At 43.1% G+C, this 20868-nt stretch overlaps 1 protein-coding gene across 1 annotated transcript; it reads right to left on the bottom strand.

The window, feature by feature from the left end:
- Window positions 1–738: 738 nt before the first annotated feature.
- Window positions 739–20334, bottom strand: IL26 (interleukin 26). Its single transcript, XM_023643964.2, is given in 8 exon segments — window positions 739–3149; window positions 4156–4221; window positions 7106–7280; window positions 11823–11931; window positions 19536–19744; window positions 19916–19968; window positions 19971–19983; window positions 20079–20334. Coding segments are annotated over 7 exon segments (753 nt in total). The 5' UTR covers window positions 20250–20334; the 3' UTR covers window positions 739–3149; window positions 4156–4198.
- Window positions 20335–20868: the final 534 nt, after the last annotated feature.

Here is a 20868-nt window from a genome sequence, read left to right on the forward strand (position 1 = left end):
TCGTTATTACCTCAGCCATGACCGTGTGCCTAGCAGATAGTGAGCATTCAGTAAATGTTCACAGAAGCAATTGGACTTCCTCTCAGTTAACACCTGACAGCCCGAGTGAAGGACTCCACTCTCATGAGTCTTCGTGACGTGTGGGGAGTCACAGCACAGTTCTGCATCTGCTTTCGGGATTTTCTATTTCTCTCCTCAGCCTGGCTGAGCTTTTACTTTTTGTTCCTGCCACCACGCACGCATCTGACCGCTAACAGGGACTCCCACAGCGACCCTCCCCGGGGAGCCGCATCCATCTCGGCTACCTGCGCAGAGCCCACTCACCCCGCGGGCTGACGGGGGAAGGACGAGGGCTGTGCCACCATCCCAGCCTCCTCTGTCGAGAGCCGTACTCATCAGCCCCACGGAATGACTGACTGACTGCGTGAGCGTCTGTGGTACCTCCGTCTCTGGAAACAATGACAGGAGTTCTGAAACCGGTTTGAAACCCGAACATCGTGGCTTGACTTTTTCTAAACTGGTATCTGTGGGTAGGTTAAAATGACCAAGTTCTAATTGGCAACTATTTCTAAGTTGGACCAGAATGAGGCAGTGGAAATTCATTATAATGCAGTGTTTCCCAATGTAGGAGACACATTCCACCTGGGGTTTGCACGATTCCCCACGGTACTCAAACGAACATGTTTCAGCTAAGAACGTGTTCGTTTAAGTTCAGTAACCAATTTTAAGAGTCATATATTTATTTACAGGTACCTTTTATTTGGGGCAAGTAAAAATTATGTTGATTTAAATACACTGTTTTGCAGATAATAAAATGGTGCTCATAGAGGACTCAAGGGGGTAAGCACTGTCATGTTACACTCCTCACGGTTCACGCCAACCAGTGAAAATTACGGCAGCAGACGTGCCCAAACTGGAAGAAACCTCACAGGCTGTCGAATCCAGTTCACTTCTTCACTCACTTATTCATTCAATAAATATTTATCGGGCACATACTGTGTATAAAGGTCTGGGCAGAACTGCAGTGAATCAGACAGTAGGACAATCTAGTGGGAGAAACAGATATTAAATATACAGAGGATTCATATTTATGATAGGTTCTGTGAAGAAGAAAAGCATGAGTGAAACCATTAACAGCAGGATGATGTCTGAATGAAACCTTAAAGCATCCGGAGAAATTAACAAGGCAAAGCAGGCCTTGGGGGTAGGTGGTGGGAAGAGAAGAAGAGTGTGTGAGCCCCTGAGAGGGCAGCGTAGCTGGACTAAGGGAAGTCCCTCCTTGTGCAGATACCTGTATAGGTCACCCGTGGTTACTAACTTCACCCAGGACCAATCCAGAAACGGAGGACCCGGAGGCGAAGTGACCTGACATTGGCCACACGTCCTAAGAGAGCAGCAGGGCCAAGGCCTCAACCCATTCACTCATGGGGTCACACATTCACCACATGCTTACCGAGAGCCCTGTGTCCAAGCCCCGTTCTGGGTGCTGGGGACCCTGCAGGGAACAGACAGACAGAAGTCCTGTCCCACAGAGCCAATTCTGATACAGTGGAGACAGTCAATAAAAAACAAGTCAATACAAGCATGCCAGTGGGAGAGAAGTGGTGTAGAGGAAGGGATGAGGGGTGAGGGGTCGGCTTGCGAGGGCGTTGATATTTTCTATGAGTGACCTGCTGATGATTCAGGGTTGGGACTAGTTGGGTCTCTTGACCCCACTAACGGCTCTTTCCACCACTCCAGGCTGCTCACTGTACTCAGGCTCCCTCTGCTCCACCCCGTGCTAAGGACAGGTTCAACTCCTTTAGTTCTAATCACATACTGACAGATAAACATTTTGATGGGAATTTAGTCTCCTAGGTACGATCCGGGAGGGCTCTATCAGAAGCAATATGCTCCATAGCTTTGGGGCTGATAGAGCATCCCATGAACATTTGGGGCTATGTGGCCATTTCCCAAACTGTAACCGTCTCTGGTTCTGATAAAGCCCAGAGTGGCACCTATAAATCGGAGGGAAGGACCCTGAGCCCACAGGGACCCCACCAGCACAGTTCCCTCGCTGTGCACAAGGACCCCAGCTTCTCTCTCTTTAGCTGCCTGTTCAATACACCAGTCTTTACTCAAACACACTAAAACTGTGCTTTTCTCCTCGGCATTTGAAAAAAATTTGCTTGCAGATAGGCACCAGAACATGAATATTGTTTTTTTACTCGGCGATGACTTGTAAATTCCCATAGTGCTTCGGACTGAGTTTATCAGCCTTTTGGCTGTTCTGAGCAAACCAAAGAATTTGGGAAACAAGCAAACAAACAAAAACATTGAATTCAGTCAACCAAAGGCATTGGGGAACACAGGGGAAATTCTATCCATAAGGACCTGAAGTTTGCCAACCAGCAAATGACTATTTCGCAGCTCCTCTCATGTGTGGAGTCCCTAAATAAAGCAGCAGCTTAAGAACGGAGGAGACTCCAGGCTCTGTGGAAGTGGAACTGTGAGGGGAGTTTGTTCCTGGAAGACAAAGGGCCCTGGAAGTGGGGCAATGAGAGGCCGTGGGTGCACCGCCTCCTCTCAGGTCCACTGCAAAGCCCAGGGGAGGCTCCTGGTCCTCCGGATACCAGCTCTCCCAAGTGTTCCCCAAGAAGGAAGGCTGCCCACTGCTGACGGCCTCGGAGCCTGCACTGGGGGCCCGAGATCAGCAGCACGTGAGGAAGAGGGTCCTCCAGTCTCCCCGGGGCCAGTCCCCTCTGCTCCCCACACCTTTGCCTCCCTGTGGATTTGTCCAGTAATGAGGTCCCCACTAGAGATAAGACATGGGGCCTAAGGGGCTTGATGGAGAAGGCAGAAAGGAGGAGGGACAGGGAACAAAGAGGCAATTTTGGAATATGAGATAAATCAAGACAGGGTGGCCCTTCGTGAATAGAAAAATGACTGTATGATTGACAAGAAGACCTGGATGGGGGGAAAGCAGTGAAGAGACGAGGTGCTGAGGACAAAATCCACTAAGGCCTTCAGGAAGCACCCCCACTCACATCACAACACACCAGATCACAGTGTTGTCGGTGAGCAGCGGGTGCACGACGATGCTTTGTGAAAGTGAGTTGGCCATCACACAAGCTGCTGGCTGAAACTGCCCAATAGCCATGAAGTAGAGTCTGAAAATGGAAAACAATGGTCAGGCCCTATTACTCATTTAACTGAAGGGCTGGCTGGGCAAGTAAGGTCTGGGGAACACTATGGAAATTTTTCTGTGGTGGAATCTGAGGTGCATTTAGACTTCTGTTTGCCTCTATCAACTTTCCTAATTGTTCAGCGCCCGAAGGAGCATTAGCAAGTTAGGCATCATTTCTTCTTGGCTACTTGTAGTTTCTGTGGCTTGGGTTATCTGTCAAAGTCGTTCCTAGTAAACCATTTCCAGTACTTAGTCTACATGTGTGTCCTATGTGGTCAATCTGTTGTTACCCAATGCACTCAGTGAAATCACTGTCATAGGAAGGATATCCAGGAGAAGGAAACACAGCTTATTTAATTAAAATCAAAATCTATTAGCAGCTAAGTTCACACTGGGCATAATTAATACCCATCAAACCCTTAAGTAGATAATAATCACATACAGGGCATCTATTTAAATCTCAGTACCATTATATTGTATCCCAGAAAGCTGTCATTTTCCCTCCATAAATGTTACATGAGTTAATTCTGGTTATACACTTTTAAATTAAATTTATACAATGTACTCGGGAGTAACAAAACATGTCCATGATGAAAGCATTCTTCAAAAATTCAGAAAATGTACATAGTAGTGACAATTTGCTTATCTCCAAAACTTTATGATGTTAAATTCCTCTAGTCTATTCTGAATCATCTAACCTGCTGTCAGTACTATGTACATAATTTTTTAAAAGAAACACACTGTTATAAATTTACTTCTGGTGATTCTCATTATATTTCAAAATAACAATCAAATCAATGCACTTGGCTTCTTGAATTGCTTAATGCTTTCCAGGAATTGTTTAATCCAGGAAAGAAGGATACCCAGTTCCCTGACTGCTCTGCAGATCCCTTCGCTTCCAATCTGCAGATGAAGTAGAGATATGAAAGCAGAAATCTTTTATATTTTAAAAAACAAAGTATTCAAAAACAAGGATGTGGAATACTTACCTTATAAAATGTTCTTTTCATCCTGGTACTGGGTTTTATCTTTCTAGCTGACGAGGCATAGGAAATCTAAGGAGTCAACAGGAAACACAGATCATATTGTTGAAGATGCTGTAATCACACTCACTCTTCCATCCGTCCAACAGGCCTTCAGTGAGGAGGCATAGCATGCCTGGCACGGCCATGCACTGGTAATAAAGTAATACAGGGTCCCTGTCCTCACGGAGCTTACAGCTTCATGGGGGAAGCAGACGATAAATATGACAACAGACAAAATAGAAAAATGTACAAGTTACAATTAGAGCTGTGTGTGTAACGCACAGACTCTACGACAAGGATTTATAGGAATGACCTGCTTTCAACTGAGTGGCCAGGGAGGGCTCTTTTGAATAACGACATTTAGATTAAGATCTGAAAAATGAGAAGGAGTCAGCTATGCGAGGAAGTGAAGGAAGAAAAGAGGGTTCGGGGGGGATGCACAGGAGAGAATATCTCAGGCAGAGGAAAGGCGTGCAAAGGCCGTGAGGCAGGAAAGACTTAGTGCTTTCCAGAAACTGAAAGAAAGAGGCAGCAAGGCTGGGACAATGGAGCAAGAGAGACATGGAAAACATGGGAGATGTGGGAATGACAAGAAAAAATTTACTTTTTGAAAAATCACCCTGGCTGTTATGTACACTGCACAGTACAATATTTAGGCATCGCTTGCTAGGAGAAAGCACCAGAAAATTAATATTAGTTTCTAAATCAGGAGAAGGAGCAGGCTGATGTCTTGAGAAGTGGCTGGTAGCCTGGCTGGGGGAAACTGCCAGCCTCCTTGGACGAGGTGAATTTTCAAACCCTATCTGAGCACAGGAATTGCTTAGGAGTCAAGTTGGGGGAAGTTAACACCATCCTCTCTTCTCCCACAAACTTTCATGGGGTTAATCAGAGAAAAGGGAAGAGAAGAAAAAGGTGAAGGAGTCTCCTTTATCTACCTAGTCTTTACTCATAAAACCTTAGCACCGGAATAGACCGAGGAGATGGTACAGGCCAATTCTTTTCAATTACAGAAAAGAAAACTAAGGCCCCAATGGTTAAGTCACCCACCCGAGGTGTCACAGGGTGTCCTGACCTAGTGAAAAGATAGTGTCAGATGCATCAATAAAGATAACATTCAATGAAGTGGAAACAGTTAAATAACAACACCTAGTAAAACAAATAAAACATGGCCAGCGTCAACCAATAGGTCCTTTCAGGCCAGAACCCAAAGAAGAGACGAGGACAAGGGGTGGCGTCCAGGCTCCTTTCCTATCAAGAGAAAACAACTGACGGACAGGACAGTTGGTCCTGAAGGCGGTCGCAGCAGCTCAAAGGTAGGGATGGTGTCACGACTCTGCCCAGGTGGGGACCCGACCTCCAGTTCAGTGGCTGCACAGGAAGGAATCAGCTTTCCTGCTCAGGCACCCGAGAGCTACAGACACAGAACATTCCAGTCAGGGGGCAGCTTGTAGAATTCATAGCACAGAGCTGGCCCTCCGTGTGAGAAGAGCCCTGAACCAACAGGGTGACATTTCAACCCAGACCAAATCCTTGAGGCCAAAACAATGCGTGATAGATCTGAGACAGTGGTAACAATGTCAGAGAACACAGTCACTGATTCAACAACGGTCAGCAAGGGCCTACTACGGGTCAGGCAGTCCGTGATGCACTTAAGTTCAAGGTAGCTGTAGATCTAGGAAAATCAGCAAAGTACAAGATCAGTATTAGAGGGTAAAAATTCAGTAGTTCCAGGAGCTCCCTTCTTTATCCCAATTCCCCCTCAAGTGAAGACAGAAATCCTGAGACTGTCGGGTGAAAATATCAGTAATCAACACGCGTCCTGTCAGTCACTCATCTGGAGGCTGTAATCACATTATCTCGTTCGCTCCTCACAAGGACCCTGTGAGACAGGCGCTATGATGATTCTCCTTCTACAGGTTAGGAAACAGAAGCAGGGGGCCAGCTTTATGCCTGTGTTCACACAGTTAGCAAAGGGAAGAGCGGAGATCTGAACCCCAGCGCTCCGTCTGCCCTCAGAGTCTGTATTTCAGACAACTATATTACGCTGAAAAAAAACAGCATAACTTGGAAAAGATATTCCAACTAAGGCAAACTCTTGTTGAAAACCTGCAAAATCTGGTTCCAAAGAGAGATTACATGCAAGATCCGTGCTCTGGATGACATGAGGGGAAATGATGTAAATAGCTTTCAAAGACTAAGCCGATTGGCCGAGAGGGAGAAGATTTCAACCTGAAAATGGACAATGTGATAATGAACAAAAGGAGAAATCCCATGGGTACGGGGATGGGGTGAGGTGGAAAGGTGTTGTTTTCTTTTTTGATTTTTTTTTTCAGATTAGAACTGCAAACAGAAATTCTAGAAACACCAAGTCCAGTTCCAAACAAGACAGCAGCTAAGGAAAGAATTTAGAGAAGTCTGCCCACTATTTTAGAAACTGAGAGTTTGAGGAGACTCGAAGTCCTTCTGGCCCGAAATAGCGAATATAAAAGTAGTTGGCCCCAATTGCAACTGGAAAAAAGGGGACTTCATAAGCAGAATCAATACTCGCCTACTTTCCAGGCAGTATATCAAAGTTCTCAGATGCAGGGATCAATTACAAAGCACAGAAGAAACAAGTCACATGGACGATACAAAATATACACGTGTTAGGATTTAAAGATTTAACACTGAGAGGGGGAGACCAAAGAAGCCAACGCAACGCTGTCCGTTCTTACAGAAACGAGAGATCACTGAGGCTTTCCTGTGGACTCTGCCCTCTGCCAGAGAGCTGGGACCCACAGTGCGCCCTACAGCAGGTGGGAAGGACCAGAAAGGCCTCTGACTTCGCTCCATCGAGGCACACGCTGTCCTAGGAGGAACGAGGTGAGTAGAAAAGGAGAAAAACTAAGTTTGGCCAAAAAGCAAAAACACTTACCAATTCCACTGTTGCCACTCGAGCCTATGGGACGCTCTCTGGTGCCTCCAGCTCCACTTCCTGGAGCTGATCCCGGTAAAGATGTGACGCGGAAGGTTCTCATTTTCCTCACTGCTCTAAAGATGTCTACAGCCCCGATGGGACAGCCAGATTTTACTGCCGTATTCAGACTGGTCTGCTTGGAAGGAGGAGTTTGTAAAAGAATAGTTTCCTTTACCTTTTATTTCTGTGTATAGTTGCATTTGCTGAAAACAGAATGCACAACGAAGGGTCAGCAGTTTCACTGCAGAAACGGCTGATGATTTGAGAAACAGCCAAAGCAGACGCCATCTAGACTAGAGGCCGTTTACAGTAGGCTGGAATCACCAGGACCGCCTCCAAGAGAAGCGTGAGATAGTCACGGAACAAACCCGAGGCCACGGCCCAATCACTCATCGTCAAGTCAATACGTTTTACTGCATACTCACCAGACGCTAGCCATGCCCACCCAGCCTTGGTTTATTCAGTTTATAAAAGTACCCGACGAGATGAAAATCGCCTTGGGCACAAGTGCTGGCTCACAGTGTACTGAGACAGACAGTGATGCAAATTTACAGTGCTATGTGATAAATACTGTGATTCACAAAAGAAAAAAAACACAACTGTTCTGGGGGACAGAGCAGAGGCGATCAACTGTGGGCTCTCAGAAGGAGAAGACAAATGAGTTGCACTTTAAAGCGCGAGTAAGATGGAGCAGAAGGAGCAGGGAGATGGGACAGGCAGGCAGAGGAAGCAGGATGCTCCGAGGCTGGAGAGAGCAGAGAGGTTAAACACCCTTCCAGTCCCAGCTGAAACCCCAGACTCGACAACCTGCACGTGGCCCCCAGCCTCCAGCCCCCCCAGAGCACAGCCCCTGTCTCAGTCTGAGACTGGCTGAAAGCGTGTTCAAGGAGTTCTGTAAGGACAAGGGTGTTACCTGTCAATCTTTGTTCAACCCCCAGCACCTGGAATAGCGTTCAGAAAATACTAGATATTCAATGAGGTTTTGCTGAATGAATGAATGAGTGAATGAAATGCAAGCCCCAGCTGACGGCTCAGGGTCCAGGAAGCCTGCTGGCTTAATAAGAGTTTGAAGCGTGTCCTAGGCGTTCATCAGCATTAGCGCTTTGCTTAAAACAATGGGAGGAACAAATAGTACAATCCTTAATTTGTGTCCCCAATATCCTCACATGTTTGAAAAATCACACAAACTGGTATTGTGTATGACAGCTAAGTGAAAATGGAAAATCTCTCACCACTGATAATTCCGAGGAAGTGAAGCACGTGGGTCAGTGAGGGGCCAGCTGCGCACCGATACCGTCCTTTGGAGAGGGAACTACTCATACTTTGTTCGAACAAAGAACACCTCAGATCCTTCCGACGAAAAGAGTTTTATTGTATTATATCCTATTATAAACATATACAGTAACCTCGCAGTCTCACCCTCACGGGAGGAGTGTAAAACCACACGTGAAATCTGTTATATTTTATCTCCCTCAGCATACAACTTCACACCGGGCTGTCACCATCTCTTTTTGATTTGTGTGGATTATTTATATATTTTTTTTAGTTGACCTTAATGGTTAAGATAGTTCGTACTCTGGCCATGGCCTTGATTTCCTGAAACTAACTTTCCCCAAAAATAGATAGATACGGGATTGAATTAAAGATTAAATTAACTTAACTTTATTGTATGGCAGCAGGTGTAGAGTTTTAAGTAAATCTTAGTAACTTCTTGCAGTTTTTCCTGTGATGTCTTACAAATATTATCTGAGGTGCATTTATTTATTTACTTATTTTCTTAAAGATTGGCACTGAGCTAACATCTGCTGCCAATCTTCTTCCTTTTTTTTCCCCTTTTTCTCCCCAAAGCCCCCCCAGTACATAGTTGTATATTCTAGTTGTAGGTCCTTCTGGTTGTGCTATGTGGGATGCCGCCTCAGCATGGCTTGGTGACCGGCGCCATGTCTGTCCCCAGGATCCGAACCGCCCAAACCTCAGGCCGTGGAAGTGGAGCAGGGAACTTAACCACTGGGCCACGGGGCCAGCCTCTGAGGTGCATTTAAAATAAAAATTGAGAAAAGTATATCAGTGTAGCCTGTTTTGAAAATAGATTTTTAAAAAAATTAAATGTCAGCTTGGTGAAAGTGTGGGCACTAGGACGTTAACACAGAACCACTGAGACCAGAAAGGTTTAGAGGAAAGTCAGAAAGAAAATTTTAAAATTAGTTTATTGTTGTCACAAATGGCAAGATTTCATTGGAAGATAAAAACAACAACAACAAACAAACACATAGCTACAGAGATTAGATTGGTGTTTACCAGAGGGGAGGCCGGGAGGAAGACAAAAGGAGTAAAAGGGCACACCTGTGTGCTGATGCATGGCAATGAGTCTGTGGGTGGTGAACATGGTGTCGTCTACACAGAAATTGAAACATAATGATGTACACATGAAATTTATATAATGTTATAAACCAGTTACCTCAATAAAGAACAAACTTCAAAAAATAAGTTAATTAAATTAAATTAAAGCGTGACTATATTTGCAACCAAGGAGGTTGCATGAAAGAAGGAAAGAGTAACTAAACTATAAACCAGTGTCTCTTCAAAACCAAATTCATAGTCAGACATTTAATTTTAAAAAACAAATGGTGGATAACCAGTACCTGAGTAAATATGTATCAGAAGAATTTGCAAGCATGATGCCATTTTTCTATTCTCTATAACTAGCAGAATCATCTGACATAAATAAGTGTATATAATCTCACTTACCTACAATAATCTTAGACCCTCACAAAACATTTCTCCATTTTCCAATCATAGAAAAAAAACTAGGAAGAGTTCTAAATACCTTAAATACAAAAAGATACTAGGATAGCATAACTTTATAAATCCTCAGCATAATTATCATGTATCAGAATGAGTCCATGCAACGAAGTTAACTAGACGTATTGTGGTGATCATTTTGCAATTGATACAAATATCAAATCATTATGGTATACACCTGGAACTAATATAATGTTATATGTCAATTATATCTCAATAAAAAAAAGAACAAGTCCATGCAATTTAGTACATGAAGTGATAGAGCTGTGCCCACAATTTGACGGAGAAGTTATATATTATTAACCAAGGAATGAATTTGTCAACAAGGAGATTCTATAATAAAATTAGAAAACATATTTACCAGGAACGAATTGCCTCTTTACCTGTCAATCAGAGTACTACTGTATATTATACACATTATGGAAGTCGACACTAACATTAGGCACTAAAAAGGTATTTGATTGTTTAAGAGAACCACTCCTTTGGAAATTGTGGAGAAAATGTATTTGGAAGAAAATGAGTATTCTGTGTGTGGAAAGCAGTAAGGAAAGACACTGGCAATTTTGCAGAACTGCTGCATGCTAGACCCTTTTCTGTATTATCTCATTTAATTCTTCCAACAACCACAAGATGAGATTATTGGTATGGTTGAAGACAGGTTTTGGATTCCGCAGTTAAGGAAACACCAGAACAGGGTTGGTCTCACTTCCTACTTCTAGTTTTATCAGTTAACCAATTGTAATTAGAAAAATATTTGAAATTAGAAGGATAAATAGTTGGCAATGCTTCACAAGTAGATAAGCTAGTTGCAACTGATGATACAAATTACTTATCAGGTATGCTATAAGAAATGGAAACACAAATATTCTATTTGCCAAGACTTGTCAGACTTCACAATTAATTATATACGATCAATATAAAGAAATGTATCTCTCTAATTACCAATTACTATTCAGGCTCTCAAAATGTTGATTAAAGTAGATGAAGAAATCTTGAAAACTAATGGAATTTTTTTTCTCAGTTTCAACGTTGATCACTAGCAATTAGGTATGTTATTTAATGAATTCAACTAAGCAATTATAGGTTCCCTATACAGTCTGAGAGTATTTGAGATCTACAGGAATCTTTAAAGCATCTTCAGACTGAATCTGATCTAGTCTCTATATGTAATTACTAATCTATGGGAAATAAGAAAAGAATATATTGGGCCGGCCCCGTGGCCGAGTGGTTAAGTTCACGCGCTCCGCTACAGGGGCCCAGGGTTTCGCTGGTTCGGATCCTGGGCGCAGACATGGCACCACTTGTCAGGCCACGTTGAGGCAGCGTCCCACATGCCACAACTAGAAGGACCCACAACTAGAATATACAGCTATGTATTGGGGGGATTTGGGGAGAAAAAGCAGAAAGGAAAAAAAGAAGAAGATTGGCAACAGTTGTTAGCTCAGGTGCCAATCTTTAAAAAGAAAAATTACTTAAAAAAATAAAAGAATATATTCAGTGAACCGATGAAAATGCAATCAGAAAATTACAGAGTATGAGAAGCTCTGTAAGACAAATAACCTGATTTTTTAAACAAGTAAATTGCAAGAAGAAGCAGGAGGAAAAAGAGGAGAGGGGAAACAGCAGCCACAGGGAACTGGGTAGAGCTGACAGAAGCATGCTGCCTCAGCATGGGGCAAAATGAGCACTGAGCTAAGCAAGGCTCTGGTCCTAACTGACGAAACTTGAAAACAACATCTGAAAGAATCAAACTGCTTTCAAATAATTTACCTGTGTCCTGGAACAAAGGTCAATAATATTTACAGAAATACAAAAATTATCTAGGACCCTATAAGGTCAAATTTATAATGTCTGATATTCAAAGAAAAATTACCAAGCACGCCCACTGATCCGCTAAAGCCAGCAGGCTTGCACGGTCCACACAGGGGACGCCGTGGGCACCAGCTGTGGTGTCTGTCCATGGAGCCTCATGTTTCTGGGCCCTGTGAAAAGGAAAAATCAGAGAGACAGCTCTTGACAGGTTATCATCTCCAGGGCACGGCACGGACAGCAGACCAAAACACACCCCAGTCTTCCTGTGAAAAAGGCCATTTACTTGACCTGGAGCTTCAGCCTAAGTACAGGCTTCAGATTTACCACAAATCTAAAGGCTACGGAGGTGCTCTCAGGGAACATAGGCCAGGAGATGCCATCTTTGTGCTCTCCCTCGGCCTCCCTACAGCTCGCCAGCATGATTCATTAAAGAAAAACATTGATAAATTGGACATCAACAGAATTTAAAATCTCTTCTCTTCAAAATACACTGTTAAGATAATGAAAAGATGTCATAGACTGGGAGAAAATATTTGCAAATCATATATCTGACAAAGGACTTGTATCCAGAATATGTTTTAAAACAAACTTACTCAAAACTCAGTAAGAAAACAATCAAATTTTAAAAAGGGGGCTGGGGGTGCAAAATATTTGGACACTTCAGCAAAGAAGATATATAGATGATAAATAGGCAAATCAAGAGATGCTCTATCTCGTTAATGATTGGGGAAATGCAAACCGAAAACAAATATGATACCACTAGGTTCCAGCCACGCTGGTTAACATTTGTAAACATTGACCACAGTGAGTGATAGCAAGGATATTGGGCAACATGACTGGTGGAAATGTAAAATGCCACAACCATGTTGGAAAACAGTTTAGCTGTTTCTTACAAAGTTTGGCACACACCTAACCTATGATCCAGCCATTCCACTCCTAGGTATTTACCCAAACAAAGACTTGTATGTGAATATTCATAGCAGTTTTATTTGTGATCAAAAACTGGAAAAAAAAATATCCATCAATGGGTGAATAGAGAAATAAATGGAAATATATCTTTACAGTGGAATACTACTTGGCAATCAAAAAGAAGGGCTTATTGATACACTCAACAACGTGAATGAATCTCAAAATAACACTGGATGTAAGAAGCCAGACATAAAAGAGTATAACACATATAATACCATTTACATTAAATTCTAGGAAATGCAGACAAAGCTATAGTGACAGAAAGCAGATCAGTGGTTCCTTGGGGCCAGAGGGACGGGGCAAACAGGGAGAGGGTTACCAAGAAACACAAAGAAATTTTGTGGGGTTATGGATGTGTTTATTATCTTAATTGTGGTGGTGGTCTCACAAGTGTATACAAGTCAAAACTACCAAATTACACACTTCAAATATTCAGTTAATTGTATGCTGATTATGTGTCAACAAATCCGTTAATAAATGCATCATAAATTTTACAAATACACAAAACATCCAGGGAGAGCATACATCCTATGCATGATTATCCTTGCGCATGGACTCCTCAAGCTTTTAGCAGGTCTAAAGCAACTTGCCTACCTTCCTCCAGGCCTTCTGCCTCTGCACTCAGTAAATGACACCACTACCAGCCAGCCCTTGAGTAGAAAGCGTGGGCTCGTCCCAGAGTGTGCCACCCCTTTAGTCCGGGCGCATGATTGCAAGGCTCTTCTCATTGACTCCTCTGCCTCGAGTCTCACCCCTATCTACACTCCTCTACAGTCACCAAAGAGATCGTCCTAAAACATAGAATATTTCATCGTGCTGTGCCATCCAACGACTTTCCATTTTCTTCAGGATACAATCCAAACTCCTCAGCCAGTCTTACCAGGCCTTTCGTCACCTGGCCCCCATCAGCATCTCCTGGCTAAAATCCAACCAACCAGCCTCCTCCTCACATTCCCCAAGTCACTTTACATTCATACCCAATTATATCCAGTTTCCTGAATACGGGATGGTGTTTCATACCATCAAGCCCTTGTTCAAGCTTCTCCCCTGCCATTCCTGCCCCTTATTCCCCAGAAATTAAACTCAGTCATTGCCTCCTTCAGTAACACCCTTTTGAGTCTCTCCCTGCACACACCCCAAGCCCCGGAGCAGACGGAATTAATGACATCCTCCTTTGTGCTTCCACAGTGACTTCGTGAGACCCTAAACTCAGCCTTCCCAGGCGTCGCAGCTCGCGGTCCATTGACCTTCTCTGTTTACACCACTCCCAGGAAGAGTGTAGACCCTGGAGAGTAGGGACAGAACTGTACCGGCCTTTCCTACCCAGCACCAGCACAGGACCTGGAAATACGGAAGCAGCCCAAGCTGCTGTAAGCCGATTTGCAGAAAGTCAAATCACAACATTTACCTGTTTCTTTTAACCATTTAGTTTCAGTTGATTGGGTTTTCATTTGTCCTTATAACACCACTTCAAGGAAAGTTCAACTTTCGTCTGCCTCAGTTCCACTCTTATTCATGAGAAGAATATATTCATAAGGAGAAACAATTCGCTGACTGCACTCATGAACAGAACCGCCCTGTACCATTGTCCAGATGAGGGCGCACGAGTGCTCAGTCTAAGGGGGTGTTCCGTTCACTACCCCATGCTCACACAAAGCTATATTCTTTCTCTAATTTGCACCAACATACCCTATAAGCTAAGCATGGCCCTGGTCATATAATATACGGTGAAAAGTTCTTGGATAGCTAGACTGCTGGCTATTAGTCAAAATCTATTTCATTTTCTTCCTAGCCATCAGCTAGACTACACTTCCCAGGATTCCTTGCACTTCCTGTGGCTGTGCAACCCGTTCTTGCCAATGGAATATGAGCAGAATGACAGGTGTCCTGTGGGAGCAAGGCTTATAAGTAGCTGACATGTCCTCTTCCTGCCCTCATCCGCCTTGGCCTGGCTGAATGCAAAAGACCTGGGGAAAGGCAGAGCTGCCATGTGGAAGGTGCCTGGATCCTTGAGTCATAATGTGGAGGAAAGACACTTCATCCAGAAAAATCCCAACTGAAATTTTACATGAGTAAGAAATAAAGTTCTAAAATGGGAAGCTGCTAAAATTTGTGGGAGGATTTGTTATAGCAGCTAGTGTCTCTCTAGTACTGAAACTGGTACATATACTTGAATGCATCTTGACTTTGGAGAATTCTTACAAAGGCATTCTTTCCGTGCATAAGAATATACCAATGCTACATGTCTTCCTAAGAATTCTGCATATTCAAAAATATTCACTTCTTCTGACTCTCCCCTATTCCCCCAGTCCCCCTTCTCTCTACTGTCAGTCTCCAATTCCAGAAGCAGGAATGTGGAACTGAGACAAATTAGAATATTCCTTAAAAAGAAGGAATTCTCTCATATGAAGATAAAATAAAAGCCAATCAATGAACCCAAATAAGTAAAAGAAACAATGGATTCAAAAAGTTGGCCATTTGGCAAATTGACAATTTAGCAAATTGCCCTAGAGAAGGTACACGGAATATTCTGAAAATATGTTTGGGGAAAAGAGGGATGGGGGAGGGAAGAAGGAAGAAATAAGGAATGAAAGAAGGGAAGAAAAACCCTTGGTCCCAGCCACACAGTGGCTGCCCATCAAGTATAAATCCATCAACCCTCAAAATGTGGATAATTATGTATTTCCTTGCCTTCATCACATAGTAATAAGTGGCACCAAGTTATCTGGAAAAGAACAAATAAGGGGAAAAACCAGCACTATTTACTTGCCACGGACATTTTAGTTTTGTATCTGAATTTTGAACTAAGAAATCTAAAGTCTAGAAATGTCCAATTGTTGGTTGGTGGTATTAATGTCAGAAGAGTTGTGCCACTCTCTACAGCCAGTGATCTGACGGCTCCATGTGAACTGAAACAAGGGAAGAAACACTGATCACGCCCGGCTGACAGCATGTGATCCATCGTCTAATTCCTGATGGTATAGACTCAGTTGTTAAGTTTTTTCTCTGATGATGCAAAACCCCCACCAAGGATAACTCAGATATAACTCAGGTTATACCCCCAAGCTAATGAGATTTGGTCATACAATACATCGGTATTCCATCACCGAGACTGGAATATTTCCCTGACCCAAATGGTCCTAATAACACCAAGGAAGTTCACCGTCAATTTTAAAGGAGGAATTTAGTACTTTGCTCTTGATACATGAAAAATTCCAGTTAGTTCAGTGTATAATCAACAAATTCACCCAGAGTGAAAGCCTTTTTGGTAAAATAGGGCAGAATATGATCTGCAAAGGTATTATCGAAAATTAAAATCTCTTTGTGTCTTTAGCATAGTAATCTTTTTTGTTTAACAATTCTGGATGTCCATTAAAAAGTGGCAACAGAAATAAAATATCCACATAGAACTAGAACATTTAAAAATACCTTTACAAGGTAACAAATTATAAAGAACAATAGTAATCCTTACAAGTGTCTTCAACGTATTAAGATACAAAATAAATAATTGTTGGATTCTACAAATTATACAGAGCAATCTGCATCATATATTTTGCTTTTTTTGTTTTTCCAAGTTTTGAGGGGAAAAATGATTTTCAGAAGAGCACACACTAACGCTTTATTGTTGGCGTTAATTCAAATCCCAAATACATACGGTGGTAAGCGAGTGGACTATATGCCAAAATTCTGTATGTAAGTCAACTGTTTTGAACTCAGATAGCATTTAGCTCTGGAAACAACATGACGAATGCACTGCTGGTTTTTTAATAAAACCCTCGACATCCTATTTAGCCTATATTATCACGCTAACCTGAGCGTTAGCCGAGAGTTCTGGATGCTGGAAACAGGGGTTGGGCCATTTCCTCTTGTTTCCAGATCGTGCAAGAAGGCTTGGACCAGTTTTGAAATATGTTAAGGTTCTGTGCAAATAGAACCCACAGAATCCAGGGCCCCTCTCAAAGCCCCTCCCTCCTTCTTGAAACCTTTCCTGGTCCGTCCAGACGTGAGCATCCCCAGAGCTTTGCTAGGACTGTCCCGACAGCACGTCTCCTGTCCTCCTCTTGTAACCGTTTGTGAAGTTACCTGGCACTCCCCTTCCTTCCACCTAGAATCCTCCTATCAACACACACACACACACACAATACACAAACACACACATATACACAAGCACAAACACACACATATACACAAAATACACAAACACACACACACACACTGTAAAACTCCTAGAGGCCAAGGTCTGTGTTTTACGCATCTTTCCTGTAACAGCCCCAATACCAAGTCAACAAGGGAAATACAGCAAGTGTAATTATTTTCTAAATATTGGCTGTTTATATGTTGACTATATTTAGTGCCCATTTTTTATTAAGAAAGTATCACAGCTAAGTTAATGCTGCCTAGTTCATATTTTATAGCTTCTCCCTGCTAAACCCTGCCCCAACCACTAGTGTAGAATTCCACCTAGGCAGATGCTCAGTGAATTTATATTAAACAGACACCAGTTTCTCTTGCCAAAAATATAAAATTCTGATTGGGCAAAAGATTAAACACAAGGCAAGCACGTATTTCCCTAAAGCAACGTCTGCAGAGGCTTGCCAGAGCTCAGGCCCGTCCTCTGACTGTCTCTTCTGCAGCTCCCCAGAGGTGGCTGGTGTACCCCAGAGCTTGAGAGACGGGAACAGAAGCCAACAGCGCCGGCTTCAGGAAGGAGGCTGTGCCAGGGCGACTGGATGATGTGTTAGCATTCGGCCAGAAGGGGGAGCCAGCCGCTTTGGAAAGCCGCCACAACCAGCGTGACAGGTGCCACCCGGCGCCCATCCTGCTGTGTGGCCCTGAAAGAAGCATCACTGTTAACAGACCGAGGTCCCATGGGAAAAAGCTCCTCCAAAAACAAACCGAGGAAAACCAGAGTTCCCAGGCAGTTCTACGCTTTGTAAGTTTTCATCTAGAACATTGCTTGGATCTGTTATAGCTGTCGTTATGTGTTCTCTGGCTATTCGACCCAAGGAAACTGAATTAAGGGCAAAACACAGACGTGGCTTTTGGGGCTCCAGTGTCCAGATACACAGTACTGTGTCAGGCAAAGATTTCCTCCAGCGCCTCGCCGTCATTAACAAACTTCATCAGGATAACATTAAATTAAATCAGATGGCTCATGCCTGGACAGCACCCACACAGAGGAACTAAGATCTCCAGCAGAAAGAGAAACAGAAAGTACTTTAAAAAAAAAAAAAAAAAAAACAAAGAAAAAAAGCCTGAAGAGGATCCTGTCTGCAGATGCTGACATGAGAGAAGCTTGCTGTCCCTCAGAGGACTCCACTGTCGCCTGCAGGGACCCTCACCATCCCACCATCTCCCCAAACATTAAGTCCTTGAGGGTTTGTTCTCCCCTCCGGGTCTACTGGTGAAAATTCTTACTGGGGTAATAATAACCTAACCAGCTGGGGGCAAAGTGAAATATAAAATTGTGTAACGATTTAATCTAAGACCATTAATACTATTCACGGTCTTATGAGGTGACTTCATAGGTTAAGTACAGAATAAAGCACAGAGGGGCAATGATCTTCCCTCTATTTCAGGCGAGGGCACCGGCCCCGGGCGTTCTCTCTGTGTTCTACGAAGAGGGACCGCTTTGTAATTTTTCTTGTTGTTGTCACCTTAGTGGAATAGGACAGTTTATGAAAAGCCACGCAACCCAAGTCCTAAACAAGGACACAACTTAAATCAAACCAACCAAAGAAAAAGACAACATAAATTTGTTGAAATTTATTACCTATCTGACCACCTAACCCTCATAAAAATTCTCTGTATCATGGACCGGAATCTGAGTTACTGAGCACTTCATGGACTACAAGAAAAAAAAAAGGAAAAAACATCCTAACTCTTAAAGGATAAAAATCCACCTCTAACTGCCCAGCGTTGAAGTCTCAATGACCATGACGCCCAAAGGTAGGCAGCTCGTTTCCACTGGGCACCCCCAGGACTGAAGTCATCAGCACCCCCCTACCTGTGCGCACCTGTAAGGCCCAGCCCAGGGGGCAGCAGAAAGCATGCCTGGAACCCAGACAAGGTCACAGAAAAGATCAACACTCCCCACAGAGGAAAGTCACCTAATATTGCACAAATCCGATATTGGCTTATGCTTGTTTTGGGGGGGTTTTTTCTGTACTTGTCTTTATTACTACGGATGTTTTCAGAGAAATGTGGTCACTTTTGCTTTCTTAATTAATTCCCCATTACTTATGGTGGCCGCGACCATACTGTAGCATCAAATAATTCAGGTATCAAAGAAGACATATGCCGTTGTTTAAGTTTTGACTGTGACTATGACTTAAAAAGAATATAACTACAAAAAATTGGATAAATAAATAAGAAAAAGGCAATCTAAAATCTCTCATCAATATGAGAGAAAAAGAAGGAAGGAAAGAAGGAAAGAAGGAAGGAAGGGAGGGAGGAAGGAAGGAAGGGTGGAAGGAAGGAAGGGTGGAAGGAAGGAAGGGTGGAAGGAAGAAAGAAGGAAAGAAACAGAGAGAGGAAGAAAGCAGTATCAGCCTAGAATAGCGCTCGGCACATAGTTGGTGCCTAAGAAATATTCATTAAATGAATGAAGGAATTACTTGGGAATCATATAAAGAGGGCATGATAAAAAATAAACATTTTTTGAGGAGCTTTCCATGTTATTTTACCTCTCTTCAATATGTTTTATGTGCTATTCCTTAAGAAATCGTGAACAGTGCCATTATGAGTTGATGCTGTTTCCCTGGTGAAGGATTCTCCATCTGGACCACAAGCCCTTTGTACTCACCCCTCGGTGTGGAGACAGCTCTCTACATGCTGTTTTCTAGGTAGGTTTCCAGGATCAAACTCCCGGTATTTGCAGTGCGTACTTAGACAGCGGCTCAGTTTCTGCCTAAGGCTGTGAAACTCTTCCACAAAGTGTATTTCCCTGCGAACTTGTAGTTGGAGTTGACCAAAAACATCTTCCATGAAGAAGGACAGAAGCTGTCCTTGAATCTGCAGTTTTTCTATAAATAAGATAAAAGAAATTGCATAAGGTAAACCATGAATAGCGTTTGTAAAATGTCACAGAAACATCCCCCTGACTATTACTTAATGACCATCCAGAAAAATTAAAATGCAAGGAAAAAAGCATCAAACAAGTAGAAGCATGAAAAAGGAAGAGACCCTATAGCCTACCATAAATAGCCTTTTTGTTTTCTTTTTTAATAATCGTATTTTTTTATGCGGTCTTCCTACAATGAAACAAAGAGAAATAAGTTTTATCCAGAATTACAAGTGTTTTATCCAGAATTCCACGTCATCATTCCAAGCAGAGCCTAATACTTACTGGAATTGTTGCTTTGAACCACGCCGCCTTGACACACAGCATGTCAACAGCTCCGGACAGTGTTCCCCACGGGTAGCAGCTTTTGGAGGTGGCAGCTGGCTTGTGCTTGACAACGGCAGGAGACAGAGTGACAAAGAGCAACCCAGACCTCAAAGTGCAACTTACCCACATTTCCGTCCACCCGGCTCTGGGCCAGTGTCACTCACAGCAGCCAAAGCCCCTCGCATTGGTTAGATGAGAGGATAACCTACTTACTCCAGCCCTCAAGGCCGCCTCTCCAAAGAGATGCTGTGAAAGATAACGTACAGTTCAATACAGAGGAAGATCACTTTGGTTGTTCTACTTTTGTAGAGCTTGCTTCATAATCAAAAACTGCTGACCATGCCATCTGTGATGTTAAGTAAAAGCTCAGTTTACTGGTAAGGCTGGGGCCCCGTCTCCAAAAGATTCAGAACTTCAGTTGCACATCAGAACGGATTTCATTATTTTACAAGTTGCGCTATGCCGATAAAAGAGCCTGATCTCCAGGAGGACGTGCAATGTTTTTAATTCCCATATGAAAAAAACCCTCCTTTTCTAACCAGTATCCCAGAAAAATTTAACCCAAGGGTAGAACAGGCAGCCCTGGGAGACCGGTTCATGACTCACGTGGGTTTTCCACTTGCCCCCATGCCAAATCCCTCACCTGGCTCCTCCCCTCCCCTCAGAAGCCACAGTTCTACAGCCAGCATCAAGACTCAAGAGCTAAGTTTTCCGATTTTTCTCAGGAATTTTTCCAGCTCAGAGGTTG

This window comes from Equus caballus, chromosome 6, assembly GCF_041296265.1.
Source record: "Equus caballus isolate H_3958 breed thoroughbred chromosome 6, TB-T2T, whole genome shotgun sequence".
Classification (NCBI taxonomy): domain Eukaryota; kingdom Metazoa; phylum Chordata; class Mammalia; order Perissodactyla; family Equidae; genus Equus; species Equus caballus.